This window comes from Sciurus carolinensis, chromosome 10 (assembly GCF_902686445.1).
Source record: "Sciurus carolinensis chromosome 10, mSciCar1.2, whole genome shotgun sequence".
Taxonomy (NCBI): domain Eukaryota; kingdom Metazoa; phylum Chordata; class Mammalia; order Rodentia; family Sciuridae; genus Sciurus; species Sciurus carolinensis.
In genome coordinates, this window is record NC_062222.1 from 69,241,838 (window position 1) to 69,262,605 (window position 20,768).

The window sequence follows — 20,768 nt, forward strand, 5'->3', positions numbered from 1 at the left end:
ATGTATCCACCAAAAAATCATCATGGCTAAAGTAAATCCTGTGCAGTTGAAGAGGAGAAAGCTGGCTGCACCGATCTGTAGTCCCAATACGCGCTCCCGTGCCCTGCAGAGTCTATTTCCTCTTCCATGGAGGAGTTCCTTCCTCTCCCCATGCCCAGTTCCAACTTATGCTAGTAAGACCCCACGTATATACATACACACACACACACAATTCTTTCATCCACTCAGTGAACACTAAACTGAGCACCTACTCTGCATCTGACAACTCTTCTAGTCACTGGGGATATAACATGGCTTCCTTCCTGCCACCACTTGAATTTATCTCGTCTTACATTTATCTGCCTTTTCCCAGGTCACAGCACCATGAAAGTAGAGATCATGTGTTATTAATCTTTCCATTATTAGCACCTAACATGGTAAATGGCTTTTAATTTGGGGTTGGTACCAGAGATTGAACCCAAGGGCCACATCCCCAGCCCTTTTTATTTTGAGACAGGGTCTAATTAGGGACTTGCTAAGTTGCCGAGGCTAGCTTTGAACCCGCAATCCTCCTGCCTCAGCCTCCTGAGCCGCTGGGATTACAGGTGTGCACCACAGCACCTAACAAGTACATGCTATGAATAGAATCCCACAGAATCAATGAATGAGTGCGTAGACTGCAAAAAGACCGGGCAGGGAAGTGTCACACACTGGGAAACTCAATCTTATCTGTATTCTGCCCTTGGTTAAATATCTGGCCATGCAAGTTAACATGTGCCTCAATGTGGAGCAAATGAGAAAAGACCAGGGAGGTCACTCAGACATAAAAAGAAAATGGACATAAAATGGAAAGTTGAGTCAGCAGCAGCAGTTTCACACTGTGACATTTGCCCTGTGGGCTGTATAAGCCTAAGCATGCCCGGCAGAACACACATTTCCAAGGCCTAGAGATCGGGCTTCCCAAGGCAGCAACTCTTTGTTTACTGCTGTTTCCACAGTGGCTACAGGGGTTAAGATGAAGGAGGTGCTCTGGCTGGGAGTTACCTAAAATAATGTGACTAACAACCTATTAGAAAATATCTCAGAGTGGGAGCCATGAAATTTTCATAAATAAGAAGTTGCTTCTCAACCAGGGCTTTCTTTTTTTAAGAGAGGCCATATGGGAGTCTCTTTTGAATTTCTGGAAATCGGGCAGTCTTGTAAGTGATACTCTTAAAATAGCAAAACCTATCAGAACTGGGAACTTCCCAAGGAATCTGACCAAATTAAAATTAAAAAAAAAAAAAAAAAAAAAAAAAAAAAAAACTAGACATGGACTACAGGGCAGACTAGCCCATCTTCATCTTACAAACAAGTGAACACGGATTCTATTTTTCCAATGTTTTACAGCAGGTAAACAACTGCCGGTTCACAAAGTGGGAGAACCAATTTTGCTAGCTATAATTGTTTCATTAGTATCACTGGTGTGGGTTCTAAAGATGGTAGAAGGTAGATGGTTCTGGAAAGTTCTTGTTTATTGATATGCCAAGAAGATACATCACAGAGGAAGAGAAAGGACACTGGCTCTGGTTCTGCCCCTGGTGGTTTTGTGTTCCTAGGCATATCCAAGATTCTCAAAGCTCTAAAATTTAGACTCTATGTTCTTTGCAGTTATTCTAACCCCCTCTTATCCACTGTTTTGTTTTCCACAAAAGTTAACTACAGTCAACCATAGTCTTGCCTCGATTCCAAAGAGAGATCACATTCACACAGCTTCCATTTACAGTGTATTATTATAATTGTTCTATTATTAGTTAATACTGTTAATCTCACCCAGGACCTAGCACACACTAGGCAAATGCTCTACCACTGAGCAACAACCCTAGACCTTACTGCTAATCTCTTACTTGTGCCTAATATACAGATTAAACTTTTAAAGATATGTATAGGAAAAAGCATAGTCTGTATGTGTATGTATATATATATATATATATATATATATATATATATATAGTACTATCGGCCATTTCAGGCATCCACTGGGGGTCTTGAAATGTATCAACCATGGATAAAAGGGGACTACTGTGCCTTTTCTGTTATCCAATCTGCCTCAACCTTGGTTTATAAATAGTTCACAAAAGAAGCAAATCAGCACATACATGAAGCATTCAATTTTGAAAAGCCAAAGTGTAAGTGTGTGTGTTGTGTGTGTGTGTGTGTGACAGAGAGAGAGAGAGAGAGGTGCAAAAGTAAAAGGTAAATAAAGAATGACTTAATTTTGTTATTATTGAAATTAGACTTATAATTACCTTGCAATGCACGGAGAAGGGGCCTGGGTCACTTTGGAAGAACTCTTGAAGTGTTCGTTAAGAGTACGAGAATACTTTATTGCTATGTCTTTTTTACAGCGAAACATTGCCATGTTCAAAAGGGACTGGCAACGCATACTGTGAACAAGAACAGAAGTTAAAGTGACATATGTATCACCTCGTGGACAGGACTAGCTCTACCACAGGAAAACAGCCAATTAACCTAAAGTCTCATGAGCACGCTGGGTGTGCTCCCTTCTGTATACCTCAAGAATCTGTACCTTCAGACTAATGCCCAAAGTCAATATTGGCAGAAAGGCACAGATGTGCAAGGATACAGTTTAAACCGTAAGACCGAAGAATTCACCAAAACCTCAATAAAACAGCATTAGGAGCCATTTCCCAGAAATCATCAGTGGGATTAACCTCAACCAAGTATTCACTAGCCTTTTACTATTAGGTTAAGGAATCCCATTTCAAAATGTTTTAACATCAAAAGAAACAAAAAGACATTTAGTGCTATTAAAGAAAAAAATTACCATAAAACAGCAAATATTTTTTCTTGTATTGGTGCTGTGGCATCTGAGAAGGATTTTAATGACATTGTGGATCTACAGAGAGACATAAAAATATACCAGGTTAAACAAAGATAATATGAAAATCCCAGGCACAAATTCATCTTGGTATTGTATTGTACTGTTCTTTGAATTGATTTTTCCTGAAGATGTGAAATCATGAGTGCTACACAGAAAAAGTGAGCAACAATGCCGGCCATTCAGCAAACCAGGACCTATGGTTTGTCTGCCTCTTGAAACCAAGTGCAGCTGTGCCCTCACTGAGCCCCCTGTTGAATGCAGGTAAATACACACCTGAGCCCAGAGGGCATCTGATAAGAAAGCTAAACTGGAAAAACCACCCTGTCCCTGAAAGGTGTAGCATTTCTCAGTACTTGGCAAAATGATATGGCTGACTCAGTTATTCTGTGCTAGCACTTCAGTTAGAACACAATTTTAATTTAGTTCTTGGACCACCACCTTCTTATTGTTTTATCTTTCTGCAGTGCTGAATGCAGCCCAGGGCCGTGCACACCAGACAAGTGCCCTAACACTGAGCTGAGCCCCAGCTCACCTGAAGGCTCCCCTTTACTGCAGCAGTCTTCACACTAAGGTTCAAAGATTAAAGCAATAAAGTGAGGAAAGAGAAGTACTTGAGCGAACAGCAAAGTGACTTGGCACTTACTTAATGAGATCTACAGTTTCTGAGTACACTGAATAAGCAGACTTTGAGGCCGGACTCTCAGACTCCATGGCAATCCCACACTCGATAAAGGACAGGATGGCTTCCAAGTACTTGAAGGCCTTTCCAACCTTGTCCGTCTGTAGGAGAACATAGCCACTGTTAGGCCTAAGGCAGGCTTTACTTAGTTCCTTCCCTGTATTTTTAAACTTTCCTCCACTGTCTTGGTTTAATTATTAGAGAAAAGTGGAAATAAACCAACTAAAAGTTAACCAAATCCTGTCAGCTCTCACCCACAAAAAAAATTTTTTTGCAAAAATTCATTAGAAATAAGGAAACAAATCTGTATTAAGACAACTCTCTCACTACCTCTGGAAGCACACAAACCAAGACTCCTTGTTTTTAGCACAAAATTACTTATTACATAACTTTCTTGAGAAATAGGTTATTCTACACATCTACAGTAACGCAGACACAAGTTTCTTTGTAGGTGTTGAGGTTTATCTTAAGTAGAAAACTTTTATCATAGATTAGGAGCATCTTAAATATAATCCCTAATAATCTTCATTCATTTTCAAGCCCAACAGATTAATCTTCTTTGGCACCTAGATTCAGTACAAGGCATCAGGGACATTTAGTCCTGAGATACCAGGGACAAAATTTCAAAGTTCCTTTAAGGGAATATAGAAATATAAATGAAATCAGAAACTTGGCCGCCTTAAAAGTAAATATACATTTTGTCACTTAAGGCTCTTCTCCTTAAGTGGCACATAGCCAGTTCAACCAATGACCTTCACTGTGATAAGCAGCTCACTTTTTCTCTACCTGTGGCATACACACCACACATTGAGAGGAGCTGATTAACAATTACAAGTCAGTAGTTTTTTCCAATGCTCTCAATTTGATATGTTCAAAGACAATAAAAATAGCAACACAGGAGAGCAGTGACCTATCAGCAAGGAGGTAGCTTAGGACTGCTACTTAACTTACAGGCTGCTGCTACACACCACAGGCAGGAGCAGAAACAGCTCTTCCCCTCAGTGAGTGCACATACTGTTCTGTGTCTAACCAGCAATGGAACGAATGGAGTTGCTATATGCACATGCGTGTGAATCCTGACTTGGTGTGACAGATCCACAGATGTATGGGGGCATACATATACTTCAGAACACTCTTAGTCCCCTGAAATTTTTAACTTTTAAAAATAACTTACTTTCAAAATATTTTTCCTAGAGAGCCAAGGCTCAGAAGTGACAAAGAAGAACAGAAGTCAAATTAGTATGCCTCAATTAGCAGCAGAGGACACACAATTCATTTGCTTCACTGATGGGAATCTAATTCTCAAAATGATCTTATGTAAAACCATCTATGTCAGGGAATTTCCAAAATTAATATTGGCTGTAGGGCAGAAGCAAAAGAAACTACCATCTAACAGGCGATTAGTGAATATCCACTTCCCTAAGTATTTTGCAAGGCTAATAAGCATGATCCCTGTGATCACCCTCCCAAAGCAGTGTTAGAGCAGTGGAGCTCTGATTTCCCTACTCAGGAAGATGAGCAAACGTGAAGATGAAATGCACTCCCCTGCACTTAGCTGTGCACTTCTTAACTCTCTGGATGCCAAGTGTACTTCTTTGAGATGGTATGCCATCAAGATAGAATATCATGAAAAGGGTGGCCAGACAGGTTACAGTCCAAACTGGCAGATTTTGAGAGCAAAATGGGGTATAATTACTACAATGGGATGCAGTGGACATAAACCAGGACTGTCCTGGCACACTGGGGTCCTGTGGCCAGCTGCCTTACGTAGAGAGAAGACATGCCTATGTATAGGTTAAAAACAAAGTTCCGGGGCTGGGGAGATAGCTCAGCTGATAGAGTGCTTGCCTTGTAAGCACAAGGCCCTGGGTTCGATCCCCAGCGCACACACACATACAAAAAAAAAAAAAAAAAACAACAAAGTTTCCTGGAGCATTATTTGAATAATGAGGGAATCTAATGAGGAATATGTCCAAAGTCAAGATAGGTTTTAGATAACTGGATAATAGTGCTAAATATTTACTCTTTTACAAAACTCACAAGAGTCATACAGTTCCAGTAAGGAAGCAGCTGAAAGAACACCACTGTGTGGTGCAGCCATGATCTGACTCAGGTCATCCTGGCACAGGGTGTCTGTAGGATAGGGCCAGAGCATCTTTTTCAGAGCTCCCTCATGGCACCCAGCATGGGAAGGAATCAAAGGACACTTTGCCTGCTACACGGGGACCTGCTGAAGAGTCTCAGTGTGTCCCTCCCTAGAGAGTTGGAGAACAGGTGTACATCTGCAGGCTCGGGTGAAAGCACCAGGCCAAGGTCGGAATGGCTCCTGCAGAGTAGCCACATTCAGGTCCCTGTGGACCCTGCCACATGCAGTTTTGGGTTTAGCTTTTGGGGACACACTCAGTAAAAGCCACAGGGTCTTAGAAGTTTAAATGTGACAAAGGACAAACATGATCTCATTATATTGCAGTAAAGATGAAAAAGCGTATTTTTACTTATGTATATCATTAACAACAAAGCACCATCTTCCAGAAAATCCACAGGTCAATAAGTAAAGAGAGTTCATATCTTTAAGCATGTTTACCAATAGTGCAATCATCACCTTCTTCTTAAATTTTACTGGCCTTGGTCAACTATTCCTTCAGGTCAGTCTTGAGGGGCTTTTAGGTAATTGTGTAATGCAAACAGGCTTCCTCACCTTGTAAACTGTCTCAGGGTGAGCACAAAATGACTGACTTTCAAAAGCAGGACTCATTTTTCACATCCAAAGAATTGAAACAGTGGGACAAAAAGAAGCACTCATATTTGATCACTGCCAAGTAGATCAACTTTCACTCATTTAGACAGAATACTTATGACTAGAACTCTATAAATTTGCCCATAATCAGACTGAATCAACAGAGTCAAAGAAGAAAATAAGTCCACTGAAACTCCCTATCCTTTGTTCATTAAAATCCTGCTTATTCTAAATATATTATGGCCAATAGTAGGTCAACAGATTTCTCCCTCTTCATGACCCCCCATGCACATATTTAATGATGTGGAATATGGTAGAAGAGAGACTATGAAAACTATGGTATCCCCCTCATCCCCAGCCCTGGTTCTGAGGACTGAACATGGGTGCTCTACCACTGAACACACATCCCCAGCTCCTGACATTTTTCGAGACAAGCTGGCCTAGATCTCGCAACCCTCTGGCCTTAGCCTCCTAAATAACCAGGATTAAAGGAATGGTACCACCATGCCTGGCTTCATTTTTTTTTTTTTTTAATCACAAAACATTCAACCAAGGGAATAAAAGCCAAGACTGACCATTGACTCTGCTTTGCACTTCAACTTTTTGGCCTCCTTCATGTGAAAATCAGCTTGCTGTCTGAAAAAGAAGAAGAAAAGGCAGAGATGGGTCTTAGGAACCTAAAATTACTAGATGAGGTTAAGGTAATGTAAGAAGACCGAGAAGATGACAGAGAAGAGCAGGGGAAAGGTAGGAGAGGATGGGGCAAATAAAGAAGGAAAAGAGGTAAAGAGAAGGGGAAGATGCAGGGGAGAGGGAAACCAGGAAAGGAAAAATAAGAAAGCATCCAAATTCTTACTTGTCAAGCTTCACTTGAGGCTTCCCTGGTTTAGAGTTACCATTTGGCAAAGAAGGCACTGGAAAAGGATTTGCAGTATCTCCAGAAGTTCCCTTTAAAAAAAAAAAAAAAAAAAAAAATCACATGAATTATACTGTAACCCTAAGATCAATGTCCTAAAGTGACATCTCTCTTAAGTAGCCCAAAATAGTTTGAAAAAGAAATTTTAAATCAATCACTGCACAAGTTAGCTGGGTCATGTACTTTCCCAGCTGCTGATGCAACTAAAGCTTTTAGGTCTGGTTGTAAACTCAAAAAGATGTTAAGAAAGTCCCAGAGAACAGGCAATTCGTAGAACCAAATAGAACATCTCTTAGTCAATACAAACACAGAGAGACCGGATTATAGGAAGAAATAATGTCTGAGAAAGTTGTTAATTTTTTTCCCATTATAAACAATAATTGAAATATTTGTGATCAAATATTTAAAGAAAGAACTAGGGTAACCTTTTCTTACTGCAAAATATCTGACAGAGAATTAGTACAAAAACCTATTGATTTTTCTACCTTTGAATTACTAAGAACAAATTGACCCTAACATTTGTATAATATTCACTACCTTTTATCCCCCTCCCCAGAGTACGACTTTAAAGAGAACCATCGCTGCCATATTAAAACAGAGGCACAGCGCTGAGGTGCCATCATTAGAAACTTACAGGCACACCGACACATCCCATTTTGTGTAATTACTGCCTTCCCTACTTACTCTGTGTTCAGTGGAGCTTCCAGAGCCTTTCCCCTGTACTTTTCTGTGCTTTGAAACGGAAGGATCTTTATGGTTGCTCTTGGTGCTACTGGCACTTTTGGGAGGGTCCTGGCCACACATGTCTGCTTCCCGCCTTGACCTCTTGTGTGCAGGCTTGGCTGGCTTCTGGGAGGATGAGGATGAGGATGAGGACGAGGATGAGGATGAGGACGAGGATGAGGACGACACAGGTGGAGGGGGAAGCATTTCTTTTTTTGCGGGCTCTGAGGAGGGCCTGGGTGTCCTGGAGTGAAACATCACACAAAACTCAACTGAGGCAGAACACAAATCACACAGCTTAGTTTCATTTTAAAAAAAGATAAAATGGCTGTTGGCATGAAAAACTGCAGTGTTCCAGAGTATGAAATCGTGTTGTAGAAGAGCCAAATTTTAGGGACTTTTGATGCCTTAAGAAATCTATCCCCGTTCATTAGTAACAAATGAAGCTGTACAGCTTTTCATTCAGCTTGCAGAGTGTGACAATGGTCCTAACTCCCCCCCAAATGTTGCTACCTTTCAGTGGCTCCCCAGCCTGTGCCCTGCCCTCGTGAACAGGCAAGCCCAGCAGCTGCCTCCACACTTAACCTTCCTCTCCCTCTCCCACCTCCCTGTGGGCTCCCAATCATGACACTTTATACTGTTTTTGCCAAGTCACTTTGTGAGGCAATTTCTTGAATAAATCAGTAAATAACAATTACTTTTTATTCTCCTTTTTGGCACTACCATTCTCATCTGTTATCTTTCTCCCCAGTGAGAGGCTGGTCAGCCTTCAGATCCTTACTCATCTCTAAACGAAAGCACACTGAACCCAGCCTCCCTGTGGTGTCTGAACCCAGCTACAGCAACTGGCAGGACTTCCGTGACTCTGAGCAAATTGTTCTCTCTCTCTGCCACCACTGCCCATTCAGCAAAGTAGGGGAAGTAATAATACCTTTCTTACTTCTCATTAGAAAAAACAATTCCATATATTTAGGAAACTTTCCTTACTGAAAATGCTCCTGCTAAATATAAATTTGTGCCAAATTGTCAATTCCCGAAAGTCTTTCTGGATGAGAACACAAAACGACAACCTCAAAATAGCCAGAACAAGTTCATTAATCTACTGGTTCTACTGCAGAAAACTCTCTTTGCCTTTCGAAGACTCAAGAAGAGCTGGTCACCTTTCTAGGTTGTTCCCAATCCAATTTCCATACTCACTTTGTTTTAGAAGATTCTTTGTGGGAGGATGAGGTTGAAGAGGACTGTGATTTGACTTCTTTCTCCAGTCTGATTTTCTTGTTATCATAGTCTCTTTCTGTTTCACCCTATTAATTGAAATATAACAAGCAAGGCAAAAAACGTCACAAATGATAAATGTACAGACAAAATAGAAAAGAAAATACAGAAGAGACAAAGAGAATAATTCAACTTTTGGAGACATCTATGTACTCAAAGTGATCTCATTAGTACTTAAAATGTCGTATGTGATGGGTGGGGGCACAGGGGAGGTGCTATCTAAATTTGATGAGGTTTGTATTGAGAAAGACTTTGCACAAAAGAGACTATATACCAGGGAAAAGGGTATTGTCTGCTGGGCACAGTAGCACACATCTCCTATAACCCAGTGGCTTGGGAGGCTGAGGCAGGAGGATTGTGAGCTCAAAGTCAGCCTCAGCAACTTAGCAAGGACTAAACAACTCAGCGAGACCCTGTCTCTAACTAAAATATTAAAAAAGGGCTAGGGATGTGGTTCACTGGTTAAGTACCCCTGATTTCAAGCCCTGGTACCAAAACGAAAGGGGTGGGGGTGATGTCTAAAGTAATAGTGGACAACAAGAACACACTTCAACACATCACTGATGATTTTCTAAATATTAAAAACTCAATAATTAGTATGCACAAGGCCACAGCACCAAAAAAAAAAAAAAAAGATTAAAAAAAAATCAATAAAACATGCCATATTCACATCAAGTAACACAGGGATGATTTTATGAAGTTTCCCTCACTTCTTTCAAAACAATTATCTACTTACATCTACCAACTAATTGTATTTGTATAAAATTCAGAGTGGAATACTTAAAACCTACCTCTAATGAAAAATAGGGTACTGCTGAAGGAAAAAAAAACTGGCTACAAAATCCTCTACAAGTATCACAGAAAGAATTACAAAGATATGCCACAAAATAAAAATAGTTACTGGGGGATTCTGTCTTTTCCCTCTCTATCTCACTACCTCCAATATTGTCTTTTTTTTTCTCTCTCTCTCATCTGACATATGTAGATGCATTTGTATTTTTCCAAACATTGTGATAAAAAATAAAGGACTACAAATATGATTTTAGTGGGACTATGGAAGGGAAAGGAACCTAACTACAGGATTTAAGTAATTCAAAAGCACCCATTTATACAACTAAAGTGCTAAATATATTTAATCATTAGAAGAACAAACAGCTGAGCCTTTTCCATGTTCTCCTGTGCTACTTGTGGCCACGAACACCTGCCATACAAGAAGTCTAACATAAGGACTTCACGGTGGCCTCCTTGCCACCGGACTGGCTCAGGAAGGAGCACATGCTCTCTCCAGCAAGTGGCAGTGACGTGATGAGTAGGAGTCCTTCAATCAACTCTGCTGCACAGTGAGAACAAGACTTCCCGACTGTGAGTTCACAGAGTTAGAAATCTGGGACACCAGTCAATCTAGGACAATCCCCAACCAATCCCAAATCCTCTTAAGTCATAAAGAATAACAACAAATTAACTGACTGTGGAAGGTACTGATTTTTCACCACTGTGTCTTCCGCCTTCCCTGAACTTCTCCAAGAAAAACTAATAAATTTAGATGTTTAGGCTCAAGGTCTACCCAGACATTAACAAACAGCCTGGAACTACTCAAAAGAACAAGAAATAGGGAAAAAAAAAAAAAATCAAAATCCCTCCCTTCTGCAAATGCATGTGCCTGAGGTGTGTACTTTGAACCAGCCCTGCATAGAGTCCTTTGGAAAAACCCTTTTATTCACTTATGTACCATCTTGTTTCAAAATAGATTCATTCATGCCTCACCAAGATACTTGTTTTTAGTCTTGTGTGCAGAACTTAGAACATTAAAAGGAAAAATATGGGTGGAAGAGAGGAATTAAAGCCAAGGGAAGGTGCGTACCCTCTGAAGGCCATCAGCTCTCACTGCCCTGCCAGCTCCCGCCAGCAGCCTGGGCAGCAGGTCCATACAGAGCACCTGTACTTGAACGTGGCTGTCGTGAAATGAGAAATGACTCTGAAGAAGTAGTGCCAAGAGGGAACGTAATGATTTTCAGGTAGATAGAATGTTGTATTAATAGCTTGTATTAAGTAAAATTATCACCATTAGTTTTCTTTTCCCTTTTTTTATTAAAAAAAAAAGAAATTTAATATTAATATGTGGCTCACATTATATTTCTATTGGGCAGTGTTGTTCTACATAGTTTGCTACAGTTTGCCACATATTGGCTCTGAATTTCTAATTAGCCAACACAAGGAATTATAGACACATGGCGGGGAGGCGGGGGGGGGGGGCATAATGTACAAATAAATCAGCAGAAATGTAACCATTCATTATGGGAAAATGGGGGAACTGTATCTTGAAGGACCTAATAAGGAGACAGATAATATATGAGGTACATGATCAAGGCCTAAACCCATGACTGAAATGCCACAGGACATTGTACATGGGGGCTTGTCCTGTGAGCACCAGCCAGTAGCAAAGTTCAGAAGTGAAAGGCGCTGGCAGAGGCCAGGAGAAGCCTGCAGGGAAACTGTGACAAACTCTGTTCAACAATTCACAGTGGTAGCACTTCAGAGAGTACATCATAGTAGAGAGAAAATGAACCATTAATAGGGTTAAACCAGAACACTGCCATAGGTTGTGGAAATCCCCCTGTCAATTAGGTACCTAATTGTGCCCAGGGAGCCTGTCACCAAAGAGGTCAGGGAATTATCTTAAGTTTTAGCTTAGATGTGGCACACCAGGCATAGCAAGCACTACAATAAAATGGGAAATTTATCACTGGGGAAAGTCAGAATTTGCAAAAATATCTAGGTGAATATTAACTTGCACATGATGAGCTAGTGAAACACACACATACACACAAGAAAGTCATTTCCAGGTAGTTAATGACATAACAGAAGTCTCCAAGACAAAACTAACACAAACCATCCATAAAGCTTTCTCTTCAAGAAAACACTAGTCCAGAGGTGAAACAAGAGTTCATTTTTGTTTGTATACTTTTCTGTTGCTTAGGATGTGTTAATTATTATTATAAACAAAAGTGGCAGACCTTATAAACCACACATGAAAATAAGACTCACAATGAGTTAATTCCCACAAACTCTGCTTATGCCAATCGTAGACTCAAAAGAAGAGCCAACAAACAAGAAATCACCAGACACTAACTCCAATACTAGCACTTAACAATGCTAGCATTTAGCAACTTATGGAAATAATATGCTTTAAATTGATATTTAACAACTCAGATGTAGATAATACTCCAGAAGCTTGCAGAAGCAGCCATTAAACTAAATAAAGTAAATCTGTTGATTCTGCCTAACTCTTGAGCTGGTGTCGCACCTGTGGGTTTGAGGTTAGGGTATCCTTGTACACTATGCACTTGGAACTTTGTCCTTCTCTGTCTGAAACAGTCAGAGGCTTCCCCAGAGCAGGCACTCAGCATTCTCAACTGGCAGGGAAACTAAGCCTAGCAGCTCAGGGACATGGCTGAGGTCCCTGGAAACAGGGCTACACAGCAATTTCAAGTGAATAGACCGGGGGAAGGATCATTAAAGTCGGGGTCAGGCAATACTGAGTATCAGGAAACTGAGACTTGAATTTCAAAGTTCCAAGTACCGCTGAAAAATAGGAGGCATGTTGTTCTTTAGGTTCTTCTGGGTCAAGCAGCCTCATGAAAAATCAGATGAGAGTAACATATTCTCTTTAGGAAGAAAAATGAAGTGCCTTTGCCCTGTGATTTATCCCCAGATTGCCTCCATTTCAGGGAATCTAATGGTCTGGAATTCAGAATTTCTTGTTCCATAAGCATAAGTATCTCAAGGGTACCGGCACCTACCACAGAGGAGACTGTTGGCTGCCACTCTGGTCCTAACTCACTTGTTTGCTTTTCCTAACCTGTTGGGTCAGGCAGTCTTGGGTGATCTGCCAAGTGCTGCTCCACCTACAGAGCAGAGCTAAAGGGCAAGAACTAAGACCATAAAAGGAAGAGACGGGGCTGTGCTTGGCCAAGTTGGTTTCTGGAGGAGAATGCCTCCAGGGCACCGGGGTGCCTGCCCCAGCACCTGGCTTGTCGTGTAGGCACTTGCAGGTAGCAGGGGTAAATGAAGGTGGCTTTTTCCAGGACAAGCACTTATTTTGGGCCTCAGAGTTTCTGGTTGGAAAGATACAGCCTGCCTGTGAAGAGGGAAGATGGAAGAGTCTGAAAGGGAAGCTGAAATGATGGCAGATGTGGGTGGGCCTCAAGGTGGCAGTGGTGGGAGCAATGGACTAGACTGAGCCAGGGATGATAGTGAAACTGTCCTATACATCCTAAGGGGTGGAGTCAACATACTGATCTCGCACCTCTCAAGAAGCTCCCCAGCGACATGTGTATATAGAAATTTGTGTGAGAAACAGGAAAACTCACTGGATTGGGAGGTGGCACCAAACTGCCATAGGTTGTGGAAACCCCCCTGTCAATTAGGTACCTAATTGTGCCCAGGGAGCCTGTCACCAAAGAGGTCAGGGAATTATCTGAACTCCAGAGCTACTTTTACTCAGCAGTCAAGTGAAGTTAGCACCTTTCTAGATCTCATCTATGAAAAGGTGGCAGCTGACAGAGCACAGTGGCACACACCTATAACCTACTGACTTGGGAGGCTGAGACAAGAGGATTGCAAGTCAGATGCCTGCCCCAACAATTTAGCAAGACCCAATCTCAAAATAAAAACTAAAAAGGGCTGGGGATATAGCTTAGTGGTAGAGCACCCTGGGTTAAATCCCAGTACCACACTCACACACACACACACACACACACACACACACACACACACAAAAGTGGGCAGTCTGAACAAGATTGCTAAGGTTCTTTCACCAAGTCGAAGACTCTACTATAATCTCCCAAAGAAAAGCAAATGAGCTTGGTAGTACATGAAGCATGCAAAAAGAGGAGAAGCAGACAATACTTTGGAAAGTCTATCAATTCCCTCTAGAAAGACACAGGGCCACCTAATCCAAGCTCACACCAAGGGACTTAATGAAAAGACAGGTTGTGTTCACTGCGGCAAATTAATCACTCTTCGTCCTTGGTGAGGACACACACAAAGGCACTGGAATGTCTAGAAACAGCCTTGGTTTGCACCAGCCTGCGGGTATGATGCTCTTAGAACAACTGACAGGCATAAAGAGATGGATCGAAGTCACTTCAGTACACTATAAGGAATGGGCTTTTAAACCCCTTGGTTTTAAGAATAAAGTCAGAGGATGTTGATCTGCAGAGACAAGCCAAGAAAAGACAGATTTTGGATGGAAGGGAAGTAAAAAACCAAAAGCATCCCAAGCAACAAAAATACACTTTTGCCTACCACATACAACTTACTTTTCCCACTGTGTAAAACACACATAAATATTACTGAAATTCTGCACTCCCCACCAAATGTCAAAGTTTCTTGGTTAGTAAAGCAGTTATTTAGAAATGTGCCCCCTTGTTCAGTTACTGGTCTAAATGACCATGAAGACATGCCATCCATCTATAAGATGATTTGGGTGAAAAGAGGTATTGGCTACACACGTGCCTAGCGCACGGCAGGGCTCATACCCCGGTGCCTGTTGGTACATTTTCAGAATGCTTCCAATGGCACTGGCCTGATTGTGTATTATACTGTGACTCTCAACTCCAGTTTTTCTTCCAAATCTGGAAAACATAAACTTGGCTTAAGAATTAAATAAAAGAAAACCTAAGGCGATATTTTAAATTCTAAAGTGCAATCAGATTGGTAAAATTCAGTAATTTATGCAAGGAACACTGTATGAGTTCATGCCTATTCTCCCTCAGAATTTCTTCACAGTTCCTCCAAAAGGATTCCTTCCCCTCTCCTTTACGGCGGTGAGAAAAGTGGGTATCTTTCCATAGGTGCCATATTTGATGGCTTCACCACAGCTGTTAACCATCATTAATTTTTTTTGGGGGGGTGGCATTTTTGTAGTGCTGGGGGTCAAACTCAGAGCCTTACAAATGCAAGGCAAGTGCTCTGCCACAGAAGTACCCCCAGCCCCTACCATCAACTCTTTATGGCCTTCTTCACATGTGCTTAAGTCTCAAATAGTTGTTAAGAACCTGGGAACCCTCAGAAGATATTTGCTAAATTTTGCTCAGGAGAGAAACAGGCTCTAGTGGGCCTTCAAATAAAAGCACTAAATTCTACTTATGTGAAGAATCAGGCATATTCTTCAGTGGCTCTGACTACATCTTCAGAGAGCTTTTTCTAGTGTTCACACTTAAAATGGGAAAAAAAAAGTCTCCACAATCCAAATTTAGGGGGAAGTACCCAAGCTTTAAAAAAGTAAACAGCCTTTCCTCTGCCACAGGATCCTGGCTGTACTACATGCCAAGCTGCCTCCTGGAACCACCGTGCTCGTCAGGGCTAGAGTCAGGAAGCACTGAACAAACAGGGTGGGAGAGGAGAAGGGGATAGCCTGTCCCACACAAGGAAGGATGGGATATGAATATAATATGCCCAATACCTCCCACCTGTAACCCAAACCAGCAGGAAGTAAAACAAAACAACAAAGGACACACGCTTAGGAAATGCTTAGGAACTAAGCATGCAGTGGACTATACTCATTCATCTGACAACGTCTAAGTAAGTTGCTAACTAAGACATACCTCAGGCAAGTTCCTGGCTGCCCAGATCTGAGCTGTCTGAATGCAGCACACCTGGTGGATTTCTGAGCCCACAGAGGTAGTTTTGCGTGATCCGGGGCCCTGGAGTCAAGCTCTGCTCCAGTGGTTCCCAGCCCTGCTAGGCGTTAGGATTACTTAAGGAATTTCAAAAATATCAATGGGGATGAGCACCCTGCCATCACTGCCAAGGTCTTCTCAGGTGACTGTAATACAGCCAGGGTTGGGAACCAGTGGGTCAGACCTCCACCCTGTCAATAACTAAGACAGATGGACTGTTCTAGGCCAGATCTCTCAGCTGCTTGCCAGAGCTTTAAAGAAATCATGCACTCGATTAAAATGAGGGATCATTATTTCTCCATGCTCTAAATAGAAAGATAAATGAGCTGCCCTGGAGGAGCTCAGCCAAAACCTGAGGGCACAGTTCTGACAGCCAACAGGGAAAGCTTGAGGTTTCTCTTTCTGGAGTGACAAGCAATGTTTCTAGATTTGCACTGGGGGATGGAGAAGGCTAAGAACTCTGAGGGAACCTCCAATGTCTAACATTTCCACCTGGTGAGGTGAAAGCTTCTCCCCACTCCAGCAAACGCAACTGGTTAGCACTGGAGACCATACAGAAGCCTGGCAGCCAGGGGTAAGGGCAACAGAAGACTTCCCTGGAGGAGGAGGCCAATGAGTGCATGAGTCTTTCTCAAGGACATTAGATGAAGACAACTTTCTCCTCAGCAGGTCCATGACAATTTCCTTTTGAAAGTTTTGTACTTTGCACATGTACACACATGCATATATACTCCATTTTTAACATTTTAGAAGCTTTCTGGCATGAAAATATGCTGTTCTAAATGAAACAGCACCACCAGTGAGCACCTGATCCCAGTTCACTTGACCTGCCACTGATGTGGTGGCAGTGCACACTCTCACGTCCCATGCAAGAAGGTTCTGGAGATAACAGTTGCCCTTTACTGTTTGTTAAAGTTGTGTTTTATTTTTAGCTAGTGGATTAATCAGTCGGATCTCAGACATGACAGCAGGCTTCATGATTTTTTTTCCCCTCTGTTATTCTTAGCTCAAGTTCCACAGCTGAGTAAGACATTTTTCATGTGCTTATAAGAGTGTTAAAAATGTTATTCCTTCTCAGCAAGAAAGAACTGGCCCTTCTTGTGCCTTTTGTCTTGGGATCCTGAGCAGGCTAGCTTGGGGAACACCACTGGGGAAGTGCTCATCTTTCATCACCTTGAAGAAGCAAATAATAGGCCCAGAGCTCAGTGATTCAAAGTAAAGAAAAGTAGACTGCCCAAACAGTGGTGTGTCCAAGTAAGAGGGTCTTAAATAATGCAGAGGTTGTCCCCCTTTGTTTACTATGTCCATTCCTTACATGAAACTTCCAAAAATCATCAAGAAAGATGTTCAGTACTTTGCAATGTACCCAGCAGCATGTTATTCAATAAGCTCTCCTTATCATATGTTTAACAGCTCTAGTGAGGTGTCAGGAGATAAATTATGGATGTAATGTTGGTAATAAAAAGTTCATACTATAAGAATAAAACTTAAATAAAGCAGTTACTTCAGTAATTCAGGGGTAAACCCCAGTGTTATCTGAATGCATACAAATGTATCCTTAATTCTACATTATGCTAAAAGAATCCATTCTCTTCAATTAGTGATGATGAAACCTGACAGCTGTGACTATTTGTGGACCCAGAAGCATCAAAGTGCAGGGAAAGAGGAACTCAGAAGGGGCAAAGTGCACCTCATCAGAGTAAAGATTTCCAGCCTCTTCTCAGAAAACTCAGAGCTGGGTAAAAACAGAGCCAATCAAAGATTCCCCAGCAGCCCCCAACCCTGCACCAGGGCCATCCCAGAGAGTCATAGGAGGCCTGTCTCCAGTACTCACCTTTCTCTTTTTGGCCAACTTGCTGGAGTTGTCTGAGTTTCTCTTCTCAGAGTCCTGCTTCTTCCCTGTAGGCAGCTGTTTATCTTCTGGTTTCTTTGGACGGCTCCCCCTCCCTGGTGGCTGGGGAATCCGAGTGAGAAGGTCTAGGGTTATCTTCACCACCAAGCTCTGTGGGGTGGGAGTGTCCCTGAGCGGTGAGAGCAACTTGGTGTCTCTCAAAGGCAACGGGAGTCTGTCTTTGCGGCTGTCCTCCTGGACCACCACTGCTTGCCGGCAGCCACTAGTCCTGCCACCGCCACCGCCACTATGGGGCGGGCCCTGGCTCTGAGTCAGGGGGACAAGAGCAAAGTGCTCAGGGCTCCTGTCTCCCACACTGTCCTTTGTGGGTTCTGGGCCTGAGGGCGCCTTGGAGGGGGCTGCGGGGGAGCTCTTGTGCTTCTTCTTCTCACTGGGGACGGGCGCTGTGGGCTTGGGCTCTCTGCTGCCTCCAATGCGCGGCCTGCCTTTCGTCTTCACCTTGGGCTTATCTTTGGAGGTCAGGTCTTTTGAGCCATAGGGAAGAAGTCCTGGTTCACTTTCCACCTGCAAGCTGGCCCGAGAATCCGCCTGGGCAGAGGACTTGACAGGCTTTTTGGGTTGTTTGGTTCCAATAGTTTGCCTAGGTGGGGGTTCCTGTTGTGCAGGGGACTTCTGACAGCTTCTCTTTCCAGGGTGGGAGCCGTCAGAGGGGACCCGGGGAGCTTTGCTGGAGCTCTTGGGGGGAGGATCTTTGGACTCAGAATGTTCCTGACCCGTGGTGCTATCGCTGCCACCCTTACTTTCCTGGCGCCGGCGAGGGGACTCTGTGCTCCCTGAGCCCTCGGCAGGCACCACAGGCTGGCTGACTTTGGTCAGCCAGTTGTCCAACTGCCATTTGTTTGTTGTTGGAGGTTCAGGCTGAAAATAAGGAAATAAAGAAAAGTGTTAACTGATCAACAATGACAAACTCTTCTTCTGTGTTTGTCATCTAATTAAACAGGACTGTCCCACAAGAAGCAATCATTCCAAGCCAAAGAATTTAGATTCTATTTATCTTCCTCAAACTTTAAGTTGGACTCTCTAACAAATCTTACAACAATCTTTAACATGTTTGTGATGTGGGGATTTTGTTACAGTAGATATTGACTAACAGGTTATTGACAACTGATGAGAAATCTTTGTAACATAAATCTTTTGTCCCAATGGGAATTATGGTATAATTTGAAGAGCACTGACATGTCTTGGCTTGGAGGTTACTCTATGAGAGAATAATAAAGAGAATGAAGAATAAAAAGACTCCTTTTATAAAGAATTTTCAGAAGGCAGCTAATGCATGCACTCAGTGTTAGTAAATACCCACAGGAGTTATACTTTGTCCCGTCTTTGGCATACTTTCCATTCTTTTTTCTTTTCTTTTTAATAAATAAACATTTTGTTTTGACATACTTTTCAACGAAAATAACTTTTCTTTACCATTTGATTTTTCTTATTTAAAAACATGTACATGTGAAAAAGCTATCAATGTATCACAGATACATACTGATTTTTAAATTTTATTCTTTAATAAAAATAATCCAGTGAAGTTACATTAGCCAAACCTCTGACTTAGCTTCCTTAAAAGTTAGACATTTAGTTTCTTGTTTGAGGCAACCTGGACTAAAACAGCACCAGTCTGAGACACAAAGGGAGGCTCTCGGAGCAATGATATTATACTGATTTCCTGTACAACTGATACGGCAAATCAGCAGAAGTTCCTAAGTAACTTTAACTATTAATTGAACCACTGTTGCTAAATTAACTACTGATGTTTACCACCATCTTTCTAACTAGGCTATAAAATCTTAACAGGACAAGAGACTCTTGCATTTTCACCTTCCAATTCTGTGTGCCTTAAATACAGGGATATACATGAAATATTTGATTATTCTTATGCATATGAATTTTATATCATAGAAAAATATCACTGTCCAATAGAGTGAGCAATGTTAAAGGGCCATATATCAAGGTTTGCTACATGTTTTTCTTAAGAAAAACATGGTTTGTATAAATGACTAAATCATGAACACAAAGCACCAGGAAGTGGAAAGACAGTCCACTTGGGATTTAACTTATTGGATTATGATAAGAAGACCACTCCACTAGGTGGAGGAATTTGTTGGGGATCAAGCCCAGGGCCTCCTGCATACTAAGCAAGTGCTCTACCTCTGAACTACACTCCTAGCCCCAATTTGGAGGATTTTGGATTTTTAAGGGAAAGACTACTGACAATTTTCCAAGTAAAATATACTAAATAATTCAACTCTGCAAAAACATGTAAACCTAACAATGCAAAAATTATGAATATAAAGCAATGGCTTTTGGTCAGGGAAATGGTCATTAGTTTGGGTTTAGTGTGTTTGTAATAGAACTAAAAGGAATTTTAAGAAACTAGTTAGGATCAAATTCCTCTCTGTCTGCTCCCCCCACACTGAGGCTTATGATCACATATCTCCTTGACAGTTTGCTACACTTCCAGCAACTCTATACCCATCCTCTCCTTTGAATTTCAGGGCAGGGAGAAAGGGAAGAAGAAAACCACTGCAACATGCACAGCATTTTGCCACATGTAAATCTAAATTTGTATCCAATATTTAACAGGGCAAGATGATTTTTAAGGGTAGAGAAAAGATCAGCACAATACCAACTTGTCAATATGATTTCTTGCAAAGATCTGAGGGTACAATACACCTAGTGGTTAACTGACCAGAAAAGGCAATAAGATATAGCACTTGCCAATAGCATCAGGTATTGAAGCCTTCCCATCATTCCTCAGGAGAGGTATGGGTGCATCTCACCACCAGCTATACTGACAACTGCAGCCAATCACTGACATGCTCCTTAGAAGGGTATTTATGTTTGAACCCAAAGGGAAAGTCATTCCTGATGTAAGGCACATCTGCTCCCTCAACCCCAAATAGGGCGGTATTTAGATACACTTGGTAGTCCCTAAAGGAATGTCCTGGTTACAGAAATAACACATTTACTTCCACTGCAGTCTGAA

At 41.8% G+C, this 20,768-nt stretch overlaps 1 protein-coding gene across 3 annotated transcripts in view; it reads right to left on the reverse strand.

Annotated features, from left to right (window-relative positions):
- Window positions 1-20,768, reverse strand: part of Aff1 (ALF transcription elongation factor 1) — a 181,764-nt gene that overhangs the window by 6,873 nt on the left and 154,123 nt on the right. For all 3 annotated transcript variants that reach the window (XM_047566158.1, XM_047566157.1, XM_047566159.1), the window contains 8 exons: window positions 17,711-18,646; window positions 9,116-9,222; window positions 7,880-8,162; window positions 7,136-7,227; window positions 6,855-6,915; window positions 3,507-3,643; window positions 2,807-2,878; window positions 2,268-2,405 (listed from right to left, as the gene is read on the reverse strand). In XM_047566158.1, coding sequence (XP_047422114.1) covers window positions 2,268-2,405; window positions 2,807-2,878; window positions 3,507-3,643; window positions 6,855-6,915; window positions 7,136-7,227; window positions 7,880-8,162; window positions 9,116-9,222; window positions 17,711-18,646 — 1,826 coding nt within the window. The remainder of the gene's footprint in view (window positions 1-2,267; window positions 2,406-2,806; window positions 2,879-3,506; window positions 3,644-6,854; window positions 6,916-7,135; window positions 7,228-7,879; window positions 8,163-9,115; window positions 9,223-17,710; window positions 18,647-20,768) is intronic.